This window comes from Caenorhabditis briggsae (assembly GCF_000004555.2).
Source record: "Caenorhabditis briggsae complete genome, chrIV, whole genome shotgun sequence".
Classification (NCBI taxonomy): domain Eukaryota; kingdom Metazoa; phylum Nematoda; class Chromadorea; order Rhabditida; family Rhabditidae; genus Caenorhabditis; species Caenorhabditis briggsae.
Genome location: NC_013487.2, coordinates 13,242,939 through 13,259,624, shown reverse-complemented (window position 1 = coordinate 13,259,624; position 16,686 = coordinate 13,242,939). Strand labels below are relative to the sequence as shown.

General features: G+C 36.2%; 5 protein-coding genes and 3 non-coding genes across 8 annotated transcripts; 5 read left to right on the top strand and 3 right to left on the bottom strand.

The window, feature by feature from the left end:
* Nucleotides 1-2,830: 2,830 nt before the first annotated feature.
* CBG21288 lies at nt 2,831-3,472 on the bottom strand (the record flags this gene model as incomplete). The annotated part of the gene is made up of 2 exons (XM_002648921.1): nt 2,831-3,196; nt 3,263-3,472. 2 exons carry the CDS (start codon nt 3,470-3,472, stop codon nt 2,831-2,833), a joined length of 576 nt encoding a protein of 191 aa, XP_002648967.1.
* A 901-nt stretch (nt 3,473-4,373) lies between these two features.
* On the top strand, nt 4,374-5,425 carry Cbr-prmt-4 (the record flags this gene model as incomplete). The annotated part of the gene is made up of 2 exons (XM_045236113.1): nt 4,374-4,707; nt 5,232-5,425. 2 exons carry the CDS (start codon nt 4,374-4,376, stop codon nt 5,423-5,425), a joined length of 528 nt encoding a protein of 175 aa, XP_045097272.1.
* A 28-nt stretch (nt 5,426-5,453) lies between these two features.
* CBG21286 lies at nt 5,454-8,528 on the bottom strand (the record flags this gene model as incomplete). The annotated part of the gene is made up of 5 exons (XM_002648919.1): nt 5,454-5,659; nt 5,708-5,837; nt 7,100-7,246; nt 7,298-7,723; nt 8,346-8,528. The coding sequence occupies 5 exons, from the start codon at nt 8,526-8,528 to the stop codon at nt 5,454-5,456; spliced, it is 1,092 nt and encodes a 363-aa protein (XP_002648965.1).
* On the top strand, nt 6,090-6,161 carry CBG28683. Its single transcript has one exon. It is a non-coding gene (tRNA).
* Nucleotides 8,529-9,751: 1,223 nt separating the features above from the next.
* CBG26839 lies at nt 9,752-10,018 on the bottom strand (the record flags this gene model as incomplete). The annotated part of the gene is made up of 2 exons (XM_045236112.1): nt 9,752-9,875; nt 9,921-10,018. 2 exons carry the CDS (start codon nt 10,016-10,018, stop codon nt 9,752-9,754), a joined length of 222 nt encoding a protein of 73 aa, XP_045100401.1.
* Nucleotides 10,019-10,283: 265 nt separating this feature from the next.
* Nucleotides 10,284-10,355, top strand: CBG28357. The gene has a single exon. It is a non-coding gene (tRNA).
* A 241-nt stretch (nt 10,356-10,596) lies between these two features.
* On the top strand, nt 10,597-11,721 carry CBG21284 (the record flags this gene model as incomplete). Its single annotated transcript, XM_045236111.1, has 3 exons — nt 10,597-10,789; nt 10,836-11,019; nt 11,067-11,721. 3 exons carry the CDS (start codon nt 10,597-10,599, stop codon nt 11,719-11,721), a joined length of 1,032 nt encoding a protein of 343 aa, XP_045097271.1.
* Nucleotides 11,722-14,180: 2,459 nt separating this feature from the next.
* On the top strand, nt 14,181-14,252 carry CBG28605. Its single transcript has one exon. It is a non-coding gene (tRNA).
* The last annotated feature ends 2,434 nt before the right edge of the window (nt 14,253-16,686 follow it).

The following is a 16,686-nucleotide window of genomic DNA, read 5'->3' as shown; positions in this document are numbered from 1 at the left end:
CAGAAGCGGAGCAACAGCAGCTGTGTCTCACTCTCTCATTCTCTATTTCTTAGATTTTTTGTTTTTGTGTTTCTACTCTCTTTCACTCTCTTTTGAAGCGAATAGAAATATATAACAGAAAAGACGAGGCTCATTATAAAAAACCTTATTTTATGAATCTGAAACAAAAAAGGAAATGTTTAAAAGTGTTTAAATGACCGGAAGTGAGTGGGATGTTGATGGAAGAAAAAAAACGACGGAAGAACTTTTTTCCCGAATTTCGAAAAAAAAAAAAGATCAGAGAGAGAGAGAGAGAGAGAGAGAGTACGCAGAGAAACGAGAGTGTCGGGCTTCTCTGCTTCTCGTTCAAAAAAAATTAAAATTAAAATTAAACGATCTTGGAATCTTTTCTTGATTTTCAAAATTTTAGGAAACATAAATACTGTTTCATGGAAAACTGAATATTTCAAACATTGCATTTTTTCTTGATCCGCGAAATGATTTACGGAAAAATTATTGTTTCAAAAATTTTTAACTTGTGTTGTTTTTAAAGGAGGACTCCGACCAAAAATTTTTATTGTCTTAAAATGTCTCCGATGATGTGTATTTTCCGAATATTATTGCGAAAAAATTCGAAAAAAATTCGTTCCCCCCGAAAAACGCCGTTAAAAACACTAAATTCGCAAAAAAGGTGCCGCCGAGGGACGAGGATTTGAGTTGCCGCGCGATGAGAAACCTAGGCCGCGGCCATCGAAACCTAGGCCACGCATTGTGGACTTTGCAATTTTCTCGGGTTTTTTCAGCTTTCTTCTTTTTTTTCTGTTTTTTCTTTTGAAAACATAAAATTTCGAACAAAAATTGGCAATTATATGTGCAGAATACACAAAAATCAATAACTTCGTCATAAAAATTTCTTTGAATAATTTTTTTCAGTTTATTACATTCGACCATTGAAAAAAAACTAAATAAAAGATAAAAACTCAGAAATTTCTTAGACATTTAGCACATTTCATCGTCAGAAGACTCGGATCGATCGCTAGAAATTTCATAGTCTCTGTTTTCGCGAGAAATCCCGATTTCTTCGGTCTTTTCCATGCTTGGAGCATCACTTGCTCTTGTTCTCATGACGATTTCTTTTCGGAATGCGTGCTTCTCTGCTGGACTTGTTGTAGTATGATTTTTTACCCACGCTTTTTCGATCTCCTCTCAACCATTCAAGCTTATCAGAATTCCAGCGGATGACTGTCAAATTTACTCTCATTTGCATGTTTTCATGGCTAAAATTCATAATTTTTACAATGCATGGGAAAATTTCGCTTAAAAAAAGTCTTTTGGGGGATAAATTGAGGTGAGAGCGTTATAGCTTTCTACCTCAGCAGTGTTGAAGAATGGAGAAATTTTGTGAAGATCTTTCAGTCTTCTTGGATTTGTGGTCATTTCCCATAACATATCCCATGCTCTTTTGTGTTTTGGGTTTTTCAAATCAATCCAATCATTCCTTGTAATTGTCAGGACCCCGTGATCACAATGATGAATTTTTTTGAACTGAAACCCGTTCACATTCTGGAAATCAAAATAAGGATATGTTTTTGAATGCGAATTTTTACTGTGAAATTGTCGTGAACATTTGTAATATGCATGAAGTAAGACATGAATTTCTCGATTGTTACTTCTCCATCCCCTCCCGAAGATTGAAAACAGTGATAAAGATGGTTAGTTAGAGGACGGATCCAGTTTTTGACTGGCAGCATTTGCTTTTGGTTCTGCTTCTATAAGCAAAAAAAGAATTTCAATTGAAAATTATTATTTTAAAATCATAAAGGTTTCACATTTGCTGCCAAGATAATTTTAAAGTAATGATAAGTGAAAATCTAACTTTCCAAATCGTTTTCTTGATGTTTCGAACGTAGTGCCATCCGTCGTACTTTTGAGAAATTTCATTAAATTTGTTTGTCAGAAGCTTTGTGACGGAAGAATCGCGCTCTGTTGTTAGGGTTTTGATTTTTACAGTAGCTGTTGGATCAGAAGAAATCCGATTTTTTTTGCAGACTAATCAGTGATTTTTCCAGAGATTTCGGCTCCAACGACTTTGATGACTCTGCGAATTTATGGTTTTCAAAGTTTAGCTATATAGGTTATTTGCCTGAATGTGTGGATTTTCTGATTAATTGGGTGTCAAGAACCAAGTTAGAAATGCATGGAGCTGGTGTTCTTCACCTCTACTTCGCAACACAGCAATCCACGGACGCTACGCGATTCTTGACATGCACACTAACTTGGTTCTTGACACCCAATTAATCAGAAAATCCACACATTCAGGCAAATAACCTATATAGCTAAACTTTGAAAACCATAAATTCGCAGAGTCATCATAAAAATCAAAACCCTAACAACAGAGCGCGATTCTTCCGTCACAAAGCTTCTGACAAACAAATTTAATGAAATTTCTCAAAAGTACGACGGATGGCACTACGTTCGAAACATCAAGAAAACGATTTGGAAAGTTAGATTTTCACTTATCATTACTTTAAAATTATCTTGGCAGCAGATGTAAAGCCTTTATGATTTTAAAAAAAGAGATCTTATCTCTAGTTCGACTTCCAATTTTCTTTTCTTCTTTATAAAACTTTCAAAATGTCTTCCTCTAAATTCCCAACTGATCCCTATTCATCTGCTCAACAAAAATGGTTATATCAGGATCATCTAGTGATTCCAACGCTGGAATTTTTGGTTAAAGACCATGTGAAAAACAAGAAAGTGTTGGATATTGGATGTGGAAATGGTAAGTGTTCATTTATACAGTCATCATCACAATAATTCGAAGTTAATACAATTTCACAAAAACGAAGTCTTAAACCAATGGTCCTGGAACCAGAAGGGCTTTCAATCCTCTAATCTTATTTTTATAATCTCTCAGTCTTCTCAAATCCTCGGAAACCTCATTTCCAACTTCGACTGGTCCTTCTCCACCCATAATTTGTCCCTCGTTGAGTACCATTACTTTTGAGAAATACATCAGCATACTGACTTCCATGTAGTAGGTCTCCTGAAGTTTATCCAAGGCTTCTCCAACTTCTTGAATTGTTTGTTCGCGGTTGGAAGTGATTTCATTCATCATACGGTAGGCGGATGGAAGTCTCTCCATTGCTAAGACTACAGTCTCATTGAACTTTTCCTTTCTGGCAAGCCATTTGGTACTGTAGGCGGCCCATTTATCCTAAAATTTTGTTTATAAATATTTTTCTACGATCTGATTCAAATTTTTTAAGCAAAAGATCCTTACCGCAATTCCGTGCTTCTCCGCCCATTGATCCCATTTTTCATCCAATTCTCTCAATGTCAACGTGTCGTTGAAAAGAATCGCAAAATAGTCTTCTTGAGCCTCGGATGTCAAATTTTGAAAGATTTGCTCCATTTCCTCACGAACAGTGAGCACTGGAGCACTGGCAACCAATTGGGCTATTAGGAATACAGAAGAGATGGCCAGAAGCATTTTTTGAATATTCAATATATGTTTTGAATTATTTTCCGATAAAAATTCGGTTGTTTATATACTAGTGGTCAACTATTCATTTGCATGTTTATTTTTGTATACAGATTGGGATGGATCTATACGATCTCAGCAGGTGAACAATCAGAGAATCGTGAGGGGGAACGTTTTTTGTTGATTCGGGAGGTTCATTTGTTTGTGAAATTAAATAATGCTGTTCTAAAAAATACAATTCAAAATTAGTATAGTTTTTTCTTTGCTTTGGTATACTTGTTTGTAAGAACTTTGAATGACCTAAATTCAATTGTAAAACTTCATTTTAGAACCAAAATTAAATTGTCTAAAAATGAGTCTAAAAATGTCAAAAAAGTCAAAAAATGCGGCTCTATCCCAAAATGAAGGTCCGTTCAAATTTAAAAAGTTTCTTAAAAACAACAAATGACCATTAAAATGGTATAAATCCCCCAAAGAGATTAACGGGGCCTTGAAACGGAGATTTTATTTTTGAACCTCCGAAAGCAAGAAGGACCTTCATATGGTCCTTAGGTCCATACATATAACTTCAGTTTTTTCATCTAATGGCTCCAAAGTTACAGCCAAGCAAAAACATGACATCCCTCGAAATCGTCAACTTTAAGACTATTTATCTCATTTTCTGTAATAAATATCAATAAGTGACCAACTAACACAATGATTATCATAATATCAGCAACATTTTATCAGTTATTCTCTTTTTAATATCTCTCACAGGAACCGAGATAAATTGGCTCAAAGTTGAAACTCAGTTTAAAGTTTCTCAAAAACTGTTCAAAACCAAAAAAAGTTCAATTTTACAGGCCACAACGCGACCAAATTCCTCGAATGGGGTGCTCAAAAAGTCACTGGCTTCGATTATTCCAAAGAAATGATTGACAACTGCAAAAGCCTTCACAACTCGAAAAATCTCTCCTTCCATCATTTAAGTGTCACCGATTTCAAATTCAACGAAAAATTCCACGTGGCAACTGCTGTATTCGTTTTGCAGTATGTGCATCAGAAGGATCAGCTTCAAAAAGCAATTCGTCTGATTTGTGAGCATTTGGAGGATGGTGGATTGTTCGTCGGGCTGATTCCAAATGGAGTTGAAGGAGTTAAAGCACCGGAGACTGCCGGGAAAATGTTAGGAGCGGAAATCGAGAAACGACAGCTTCCATTTGTGGATGGAGGACTGGTTACAGCAAGATTTTATGAAGGAGATAGTGAGTTCTGGGTTTTTTTTGTTGAAAATTTTTTCTGTTTCAAAAATTGAGTTAAAATTTTTAATTGTATATAGATTCTATTATGTTGCTTACTGGAAAAATATTTTTTTGGAGTTTGAAGTTTTGGGAATTCTTGGAATTTTTCGTTTATCGGAATATTCAAAAATTTTTGAACTTTCAGAATATTTGGAATATATGGAGTTTTAGGAATCATAGGAACTTTTGGAATTTTCAGATTTTTCGAAAGTTTTGGGAGTTTTGGAATTCTTTAGATTTTCGTAAATCTCAAAATTTTGGGAACTGCTTGGATTTTTGGATTTTCCGAAATTTTTGGAATTTCGGAAAATTCAAAATAAATTTTAAAATTATTAGAAAAAATTCTGAGTTTCTGAATTTCTGAATTTCTGAATTTCTGAATTTCTGAATTTCTGAATTTCCGAATTTCCGAATTTCCGAATTTCCGAATTTTTGAGTTTCTGAATTTTTAAGTTTCTGAATTTTTCAACAAGAAAATTGTTTTCCAGATATCAAATGCACTTCTACTATGGCTCTTCATTCAAACGAGTTCTATGAAAAGTGCTTCCAAAATGCCGGATTTTCAAAATTCGAATGGTTGGCGCCAAAAATTAGTGACCAAGGACACTCCATTCTGGGAGAGGAGTTCTTGAAGCAGTTCATGAATCCACCATGTGATATTGTTTTCAGAGTTTTTAAATGATTTATATGAGTGTAAAAAGAATAAATGTTCAAAAAACACTCCCACTGTTTGTTTTACAATTAGCATTATTCGCTTTCAAAATTTCCGTCGCCACTTGATTCAAAATTGGTCCTGTTGAGAGGAATGTTGTGCTCATAACACCCACACGATTTCTGAATCTTTCTGGAAGAATCAGAATTGCAACTTTTCGACGAATCGTTCGATTCCAAGTGATGTAGACCACGCAGACAGAGGCTAAAAGTTAGAGAGCATAGGAAATTCAGAGAGTCTAGGAGGAAATACCATGTGCACATTGCCAAGCGATCTGTCCAAGAAGAATGACTGGCGGTGGAGAATGGAAGAATTGCATGTAGACGTAAATTGTGGCAGCAGTGGATTTGCAAATGCAGATGAGCACGGATTGAACGAAAACCTGAAAAAGTTATATAGAAAAAGCATGGGGAGAGAGGAGGGTGCAAAGGCCTATCAACTTTGACCAATTTTATCTCATGTCCTGTGAAAGGTATCAAAAACTCTTTAACTGTGAAATACTTTTGATATTATGATGAACGTTTTATAAGTTGACAGCTTTCTGATACCTTTCACAGGAAGCGAATAAGAGTGACTCAAAGTTGATATTCAGGGTGCTTGTTCTTATTGGCACTGAGCCTTTTGATCTTGTGTGTCCTCGGTAGTATAGTGGTGAGTATCCGCGTCTGTCACATGCGAGACCCGGGTTCAATTCCCGGCCGGGGAGAATTTTTTTCTTGGTTTAAAAAAAGTAACTTGAAATCATATTGTCGAATTAAAAAAAGTGACACCTGAGACTTTGAAAATTTTTGCTTTTTTTGATCTACGAAAAAGTGCGGCAAAAACGTAATATTTCAGAATTTCGGCTCGCTCGAGCTACTTTCGCGTTTGAGTTTAGTTTTTTGCTGAAAAATAGATTCTAGAGATGCTGGCGATCATTTTTATACCAAGTCAAAATTTTGTTCAGAAAATCCCACTAAATTCACATAAATAAATTTGTTACCTACAGTATCCGTTTTCGCTCCGCCCCCCTCGTAAATCGACACGAGCGCCGTCTCCGAGATTTTCAGGTGTCACTTTTTTTAATCCGACAATATTTAGTTGATGTAAAAGATTTAAAGGCGCATGTGTCAAAACCCGAAAATACTCTCAGAATGGTAAACAAATATCCTAAAAACAATTTTTAATCAACAACTTTCTTTAGGCTTTTACCGTTTTTGAAATACTATACAACCTCTATTAGAAGGGCCCTCGAAGTTTGACCAACCGTAATTGCTCTAATAGCCACCTTACATAAGCCCACACTTATCTTCGTTCTCTCAGAAGATAACAACAAATTTTAAATTGATTAATAATTCATCATAATATTCCCAATATTTTATCAGTTGACAAATGTTTCATATCTTCTACAAGAAATGAGAAAAATCGACTCAAAGTTAACAGTCGGCACTTGCCGCCTGAGCTACGGCAGCCGACCTCTTGACTCTGAGCCCATATAACCCATTTCATTTAAGAGATATCAAAAACTGATAAATGGTAAAATGTTTCTCGAAAAATCGAAAAATATTTTGTCAGTTTACAATTTTGCGATACCTCTCACAGCAACCGAGATAAGTGAGCTCAAAGTGGACGACTAGAAGTCTACAACCTTATGTTATCACTAACCTGTTTCTGCGTTTTAGACAACGCATCCGATTGAGCATGTCTATTTTTCCAATGAATCAACAAGCTCAAATACCCATACAAACTTGCAGTACACAACGAAACCAAGCAGTTGTTCACAGTATAAGGCACATTGACATAAAGATCACTCTGTAAAAATCCCAAGTTTCTTATAAGATGATTAAAAGAAAGCAAACTTACATCTAGCCCAAGAAATGGGTTAAAAAACCAGCTCATGTAAACCGAGTCAAACAAAATTGGTTTTGTAAAAAAGATTGCATAACTTGTATAACAAATTGGGATCAAAAGTGTAAAATAAACATTTTTTCCGACGAACATTTTCCGGAATGGAAGATTATGATTGATATCACTGCATCGATTGACTGCTAGAAGAATACACGTGGCACAGGAACCCATCCAACATCCGCAACCAATGGATCCAGCTAGGAAGATAATACGAGGGAAGGAGCAAAATGTTGCTCCAATGAATCCGAGGTATCCGGTGACTAGAGAGTTGACAGTTAGGCAGCAAGTGTCCATGAGACCCAGATAGAGCATTATTTTGTAGCAAGAGGATTTCATTAGATCCGAGCGAGAGATCACGAAGAGACAAGGGAGGTAGATGCTCTGGAAATCGGAATTTAAAATAGACTTTTTCAAAAAATCTTAAAGTTAGCAAGTTGAGTTTTTTAGGCCACTATGGTGAATGACCTGGAAACGGTCTAGAAAAGCCACATAAAGGTTGGTAGCCAAGAAAACTGAACTTGCAAAAGTTAGGCCACTAAGTAAAAATGGCCTAAAAACCCACTAGCAGAAGGTCAGTCATTTCAAGGCCATAGAATTTGATGGTCTGGAAAACTCAACTATAGTAAATGGTCTAGAAAACACATCAGCTGAATGTAAGCCTATATTCGGAACAGCGCACTAAAAAAATTGCGAAAATTGGGCCATCATGGTAAAATGACCGAGAAACACACCAGTCAAACATTAGGCTATTTCTAGATAAGGAAAAGTGGTGGCCTAGAAAAATCAACTTGTGAAAGATAGGCCATCATGTTACACTGGGCTAGAACACCAATAGATGCATGTTAGGTTATTTTTGGTGCCATCAACTACGGCGGACTAAAAAAAGTATGTTAATTGGGCTAATGTTCAAAATAATGTATGGAATTTTTGGAAAGGAACGAAAATCACAACTTGGAAATAGATAATAAGGATTTTCGAAACAGTAATTCTGTCGGCTACCCACCAATATCAAAACTCCAACACTCATAAAATAAAGTCCAGCAAAATGTCTTGTCTCCCCAATAGCATAAGAATCTTCAATTCTAGAACAATTATAATAGTACGGATGTGGTTTGAAACCATTGCGAATATAGTAATTTAGCGATGATTTCCAGTCGTTTTCCATCAATTTCCATATATGGATCATTTTGAAAATCGAGGATGATGAAATTGAAATGAAATTCGAAAGCCTTGTATATTTTGTCTTATATCAGAATTCAATATTCTTTTCTATTCATTTGGTAATCTCCTATTCATGAAAACCCAATGGGGGATTACGTGGCGTTGAATGTCGTAGTCGGGGTGATGAGCGGAAGTGCGTAAATATCGAAGAGTGGGTAAAGAAAATGATGGCATTTGGGGTAAGAGGACAAGATGAGCTGGTTTTGATCTACAAATTCCTTAACGTGGCCTGGATTTGACTTGGAGAATGTTATCATGAAGAAACCGAGTAAAAAAAGCGAAGGGCAAGCGTTGGACAAGCTATGGAAAAAAGTAAGGACAGGCTATGGGAAAGATATGGATAAGCTGTGAGCAACCTAAGGGCAACCTAGGCTAGATTAGATTAGCTAAGACCAGTGGAAGTCCGGCTATGGGCAAGATATGGACAAGCTAGGCAAGTTATGAGCAAGCTAGGGGCAATTTGCCGTCATGCTATGGGCAAGCCATGAAGCTATGAAGCTAAAGACAAGCTATGGGCAAGCTTTAGGCAAGCTATGGGCATGGTATGGGCAAGCTGTGGGCAACCAATGATAGACTAGATCAGCATAGATTAACTTAAAGGAGGCCAGACACCAAGAAAAAAAGTTTTCCTGATATTTTGCATAGAGAACCCCCATGAGGGGTTGAACTCATGACAGGCAGCTCAGGGGTACAGCGCTGCTACCGGCTGAGCTAAAGGGGCGCGAAGGCGCGTGACGACCGATGGTCTTTTCATCATTTTTTGAAATGTTCAGTATATGTCATTTTTTGTACATTTTTGTTCATTTTTTTGTTTCTAAGCCTAAATTCAACAAATATCAGCTTAAGAAATTGAAATTACACAGTTTCACAGTTTCAACAGCAAAAAAAAAGTTGTTCGTGAAAAAAGCGACCTAAACTGAACTTTTTTGAAGTTATGAATTTTTATGGAAACAATCGCAAAGTACGGAATTTTCATAAAAACAGTGGCAAAACTTGAAAAATCGAAAAATCATCACTTAGGCATAATTTTTACCCAATGGGATCAGCTTAGGTTTGCTTAGGTCAGCCTTGAACAGTCTACATCAACCTAGACAAGTCTAGATCAGGATATATCAGCCTAGGTCATTTTAAATAACAAAAGTTTCTCGGAATGCTTAAAACTTTATTATCAAATCGAAATCCACGAATTTAGATAGTGCGCCACTCGTATCTCTTTCGTTGAAGTCTCTCCGGACGACGTCCTTCTGGATAGAACTGAATCGGACGACGAGTACGAAGACGAAGTGGGGCGTCTGGTTTCACGACGATGCGGCTGAAAAGAAATAGTGTATATTAGCAAGAGACGCAGAGAACTCACTCATCATCGCCTCCATCGTAGAAGACCCTCTTTTCAGCCTCATTGGATCCGATGAACGATGCGATAATCAGGAAAACAAAAAAGAGTTGGTGGAACATTTTGTGGAAATGTTTCTGATTTTCAGCTGTATTTGAAACCGGTTTTATAGTCAGAAAATTTCATTGGAATGTGGGAAATATGGAAATTTTATGCAAATTTATAAGAGAACATTTCTTGAAATCGCATAAGAATTGTGAGAATATTATACTTTCTTTTCAACAGAAATACGTTATACTGACTTCTCGATGTTTTCTTCTTTCTCTCTCCTCTGTTCCCTATTACCCCTTGTTTCATATACACCACATGGCTTGCGCTTCTCTCGTGTCCTCGGTAGTATAGTGGTGAGTATCCGCGTCTGTCACATGCGAGACCCGGGTTCAATTCCCGGCCGGGGAGAAACTTTTTAAAAAAATTATAATTTAACTAGAAATCATAGATTTAAAATACGATTTGCACCTTGTAGAGTTCGAAATTTCACATTCAAGTATTTTGTTAAAGTTATATAAATTATGTTGTCAAAATAACTAAAGCAAATAATGCGGCCTTACACTGGCATAATCTAGTTTAGAGTGCCAACTGTTTCAAAAAATCGTAGCGGTTTTTACTCGGTCCGCGTTGTCCGTCGCTCATATTCAAAATGCGATTAGTCTTTTTAATACTTCTACTACTTCCATTTTCCCGGGCTAATTGGATCGATTATCTGATGAACACAACAACAGGTATATACTTCAATAGTAAAATTTCCGAATTTGCAGAATATGATTTTTTAGATTTATACTGTAATGTATTAACATGCTGTGATGACCCAAATATTCATTTCAAGTACCATTGTAAGTTTTTGAACTAGCTTTCAATTAAGTATTATATTAAATTTAGTTCTGGAAAGAGAAATCAAAACGCTGGTTTTCGGGCAGCATTTGGTGTCAGACGTAGTCCTAAACGCGATAAAATCTCATTGGTTGAAGGAGAATCCGCAAAAAGCACTGGTTTTATCTTTTCATGGTCCGACAGGCTGTGGTAAGAATTATGTGGCTGAGATAATAGCCAGAAATGCATTTAGGTAAGAATAATCAACCCATTATTATAAAAATCAAAGAAAAATTTCAGTGGTGGTCTCCGCAGCAATCAAGTAAAACACATCGTGGCGACAAACGATTTCCCGGATGTTAGAAAAATCAATGAATATCGGATTTCTCTTCGAGACCTAATTATATCCACAGTGAAGAAATGTCCAAGAGCTCTTTTCATTTTCGATGAAACTGATAAACTTCCAGCGAAGCTTCTGGATACAATCAAACCATTCATAGATTATCATCCTCTGATTTCTCGCTTCGATTTTCGAAAGACCATTTTTATATTCCTTAGCAATCGCGGAGGTTCTGAAATTGCAAATATTACATTGGAAAATTACGAAAATGGGTTTCCGCGAGAACAGTTGACAATGAACCATTTCGAACGAAGACTCTCTGAACATGCTTATAATGAAGATGGAGGTCTAAAAGATAGTTCAATTATTTTCCATCACCTCATCGATCACTATATTCCATTTCTTCCATTACAAAAAGAGCATGTCAAATCCTGCATTAAAACATATCTTCAAAAAAGAAGACATGATAATTTGAAGCCAAACGTCATTCAGAAAATTCTGGATTCTCTTGCTTATTTCCCAAAATCTTCGAATGCGTTTTCTGCTTTCGGATGCAAACGAGTGGTGGCAAAGACTGATCTGGAATTGTCAAAATTGGGAAATGATGAGCTCTAAATTTGTTTTGTTTCATGTTATTCTCAAAATATAATAATAATAAAGTGTTCTCCATGTATCAAATTTCAGTTATTCTCCAGATGTGTTCATGAAGATTCACACAAAAAAAAACAAATAGTATAGTGGCATCTGGCGGGTGAAGGAGGAGCAGTCGTAAATAGATCAATATCAAAGGTTTGGAGCCGTCCCGCCTTCAGCTCTTCGCGCATTTCTGTCCGTTTGATTTATGGTTCAATGATTTGCAGATCTCATTTGATTCACAGGGATCAAGTCAGAAGATAATTTGATAGATTTTTGTGTTATTATGTGTCATGCTCAATTTCACAATTTTTTATTTACAAAAACTCATATCCTCTCTAAGAGTCTCTAAAAATTCTTTAATTGCTACATCAATTTTTCATTTTACAAAACATTGAGAATCGCAAAATATGTTAAAGATTTTTCTGCTTCAAAAATGGATTAAAAATGTACTCATATTTTCACATGATGTTCCTTTTTGACTCCTTACTTTATATTTTATATCTAACCTCCAAAATTTGAGGTTCTCCAAAATTTCGAAGCTCTTCATTCGCTTTGAGATAGAAACGGACAATAACTTCTGACCCACTTAAAACTATTTTTCCATTTTCTTTGCAACATTTTTTGCTGTTTCAAGATAATAATGAGAACTTTCTTGGTATTTTCAGCAATATTCGATTCAGTAAAATTTCAATATTTCACTGTTTCCTTGACATTTTTCCACAAATTCGTCTCCTTATCAGAGTTATAGATTTTAACATTTTGATTTTAGATAGTGAAAAATTGACTGAAATCGCACAAAAATCGAGATAATAAATATGAAATATAGGCATATTTTTTTAGTTGATTAAAAAAAATAGGTCAAATCTACGCCCTCTTTGAAATATCCAAATTTCTTTTGGCATAAAAGTTATCTGGGGAGCGATTTAAAACTCACTTGGAACTAAAAAAACACAATTCGAACTATATTCCCATTGGGTTTGAAACAGAAAATATTTTTTGCTGTTTCAAAAATAATCAGAACTCCTTCAATAATCCCAGCTATATCGTGGTGCGGTAGTTTTTTTTTTGGCTAAATAAAATCGTAAATGTCAAATGACAATATTTCAGAATTTCCGGTGTGGGGCACAATTGACTGGACTGATAGAAACGGGTATATCTTCAGACACGAGTGTCTTGGAAGCACGAAAATTGGTAGAATTATAATTTAGTGTTTGATTCGGAGCTTTTGAATAAGTCAAAGCAATTCTTCAAGGCTAGGTATTGTTATAAATGTCCAAAGATGTTGTGATTTTCATGAAATGAAGCCACTTTGATAAGCGATAACTCAGTTCAAAATTGATAAAATAATTTGAAACTTGGTCAGTTTATTGATGGAAAATTTCAATTTGCGCACTTCCAATTTGAGCTCAGTACAACACTTTTATCAAGTTTTATGCTGGTACAAACTTTAGTTCGGGTAATGATGCGCTACTCTGTGATGTTTTCTTGAAACCTCTCTACTGAAGCTTTCCCTAACTTTCATCTAATTTTTACTGTTTCAAAATTGGAATGAATTAGTTTGAATGAGAATTATTTTTGTTTGAAACTTTTTGTCGGTTTCTAAAATGGAATTTCAAATCGAAGTCTGAAATTTTGTTAATTTCCTAATTCATTTTGCAGGCTCGATTTTTTAAACGTATCAACTTCAAATCGTTCATTTCTCAATTTTTCTGAGCCTGGGAGCCTGGTGTAAAATAACTTTTTCTGTTTCAAAAAAAAAATTAAAATCAATTTAAATTTTTAAAACTCTATTTCTGCACATATCATTTCCACTATCTCCAAAAATTTTCGCACATTCCCCACCCATTTTCCCCTGATTTCCGATCAGCCGAGCACTGGCAAAAAGAGCACACTCAAAAAAATAGCAGAGCTAAAAAGGAAATTGCGTAAGTGGCGGTGCCCTTGGATGGGGGTCGATGGACACTTGATTAGAGTATTCTTTCTCTCTCGCTTTGCCATCCTTTAGGGTGCTCCTGTGTCTGTTTGTCTAATAACTATCAAATATCATGAAGAGAAACAGAGAGACAAATAAAGCGAACGAGTGATCACACCCTCCGGTTAATCATGGCACAAGAGCAATTGTGCTCTTCTTCTTTATTTACTTTCCTTTTAATAGGTCAGGTATCTTTTTTATCGTTTCCGGTTGGCGTGGATTGAGTCCCTGGTTTTTTTTTTAATTTTTGGCATTTTTTGAGATTTTCCTGAAAAACCTTATCAACTTTTAAGTAAGATTTAGCATTTTAAAACGCTCTAACTTTATATGTCTTTTTTCATGAAAAATGTTCACCGTTTCAAAGTTTCTCTTTGTTCTCTCTCACACTTGCCTTCCTACTTTATTCTTTAGTTGAGGCAATTACCCGGTGTTTCTTATTGGCACTGAGCCTTCCTGTTCTCCCGTGTCCTCGGTAGTATAGTGGTGAGTATCCGCGTCTGTCACATGCGAGACCCGGGTTCAATTCCCGGCCGGGGAGAAATATTTTTTTTTAAATTTAATATTTTACGGTTATCTGTTCAATCCTTGTTGGAAAACATGAATTTGAGGATCTGGCAAAACTCGATTTAATTTTTGCTGTTTCAATTTGAATGAAAACTTCCAAATCTTTCTCAATTGACGTTGTATTCTTCTGTGCGATGTCTAATATTCCTAGAACTCCTCAGAAAACCAAACCTGAACTTTTAACAAGTTTTGTTCTGTTTCACTTTTAAAGGTGGGGGGACAGGAGATTTTTCGTAGTTTTTTTGTAGCTAGAGTATGCATTCTACCGTCACGGTGTACAACGCTTAATGTCACTCTGTGTACAGCTGTCGTCCTCGCCTTTATGTATGCAAACGGGGGTGCGTTTTCTCTTTGCCCGCGTGGCTCAGTCGGTAGCGGCGCAGCACCCTCAATCATCGCCCTCACAAGTTCAACTCCTCGAGGGGCATCTTTGAACGGAATTTCGAGAACATTATTTTTTTCATGTCCCCCCACCTTTAAGCCATAGAAATCGAATTTGATCAAGTTTTAATGAGTAGTTGAAGGTGGTGTGCGGGGAAAAATTTTTATTGCTTTATTTTGTGCAAAAATCCATTTAGGTGATCATAAAAATAAAGAAAAAATTCAAAAAAATTCCTTCATTGAGAAAAACGGCATCGAAAAGTCAAAGTTGTATCTGGTGGCCTAGCGGCCAGGTGTGAGTTTTCTAGGCCAACTGCTGGTAAAAGCGCGCGAAATTCGAAGTTTTATTGATTTTTAGTGTTTTCTCTGATTTTTGTCAGGTTTTTCTCATACACCTGAGAGGGAATTAACAAAAACATTTTCAAATCTTCAAAAAAACATTAGAGAAAACACTAAAAATCAATAAAACTTCGAATTTCGCGCGCTTTTACCAGCAGTTGGCCTAGAAAACTCACACCTGGCCGCTAGGCCACCAGATACAACTTTGACTTTTCGATGCCGTTTTTCTCAATGAAGGAATTTTTTTGAATTTTTTCTTTATTTTTATGGGAATCTATACAGAATTCTGCATCGAATGAAGCTATAAAATTTTTTTTCCGCACACCACCTTTAATGCTGCGTTCCAAGTTGATTTCCAGGAGAAATTTCCTGGAAAAACGTTGTCCAAAGCTTTTGGATATTGGTTTCCAGTTTTCCAGACACACTAAACCACTGTATCACTCGTTTTGACTGTGTTTTTAGTGTTAAAAATTGAAATTCATGTCGATTTACGGTGGGGGCCGAATCGAAAGCCTCTTTGGAAATCTGGAAAACGGTGGTAGCTTTGGACAGCGTTTTTCCAGAAAATTGCCCCCTCAATTTGAGGTGTACAGCAAAAACTAGAGTAGATATGAGAAATCTGTGAATGCAGTTGGATTCAGAATCAAAAATAACCCTAGGAACCAAATTTTCAGAACCCTACCATTTTCCATACCCTCACGGCAAGAAAAAGGTCCATTTTCGACCGACGGCGGAGAGACTAAGTACTGATTTTTCGATGTGTTTTTTGTTAGTTGGTTAGAATAAATGGATTTTGTTGACTGAAGGGAAAATCGGATTCAGACATGTTTACTTTGAAAGAAAGTTGCGAGAAACATCTTCAGAAAAAGCTTAAAACAATGAAAAACGTAAATAAAACAATTTAGAGTAGATAAAATGGTCAAAAAACGACCTGTGCACTAAAAACATCTGGGGGTCCTATAGCTATGCGACGGTCGAAAATGGACCTTTTTCTTGTCTCTAGTTTTTGCACTCTAGTTTTTGCTGTACACCTCAAATTGAGGGGGCAATTTTCTGGAAAAACGCTGTCCAAAGCTACCACCGTTTTCCAGATTTCCAAAGAGGCTTTCGATTCGGCCCCCACCGTAAATCGACATGAATTTCAATTTTTAACACTAAAAACACAGTCAAAACGAGTGATACAGTGGTTTAGTGTGTCTGGAAAACTGGAAACCAATATCCAAAAGCTTTGGACAACGTTTTTCCAGGAAATTTCTCCTGGAAATCAACTTGGAACGCAGCATTAAAGGTGGTGTGCGGAAAAAAAATTTTATAGCTTCATTCGATGCAGAATTCTGTAGAGATTCCCATAGTTATGCGACGGTCGAAAATGGACCTTTTTCTTGCCGTGAGGGTATGGAAAATGGTAGGGTTCTGAAAATTTGGTTCCTAGGGTTATTTTTGATTCTGAATCCAAGTGCATTTACAGATTTTTCTTATCTACTCTAGTTTTTGCTGTACACGCCAAATTGAGGGGGGTCCTATAGTTATGCGACGCACTGTATATTATTCTTGAGCAAAAAAATTAAAGTTGATAGCCACGTTTTCACACAAGTTAGTCCACCGTATTTCAAGGAGAATTTTCGAAAACACAGCCGGCAAACGAGTGCTACCGTAACCCAGCAATAAATATTTTCGCAAAATTTTTG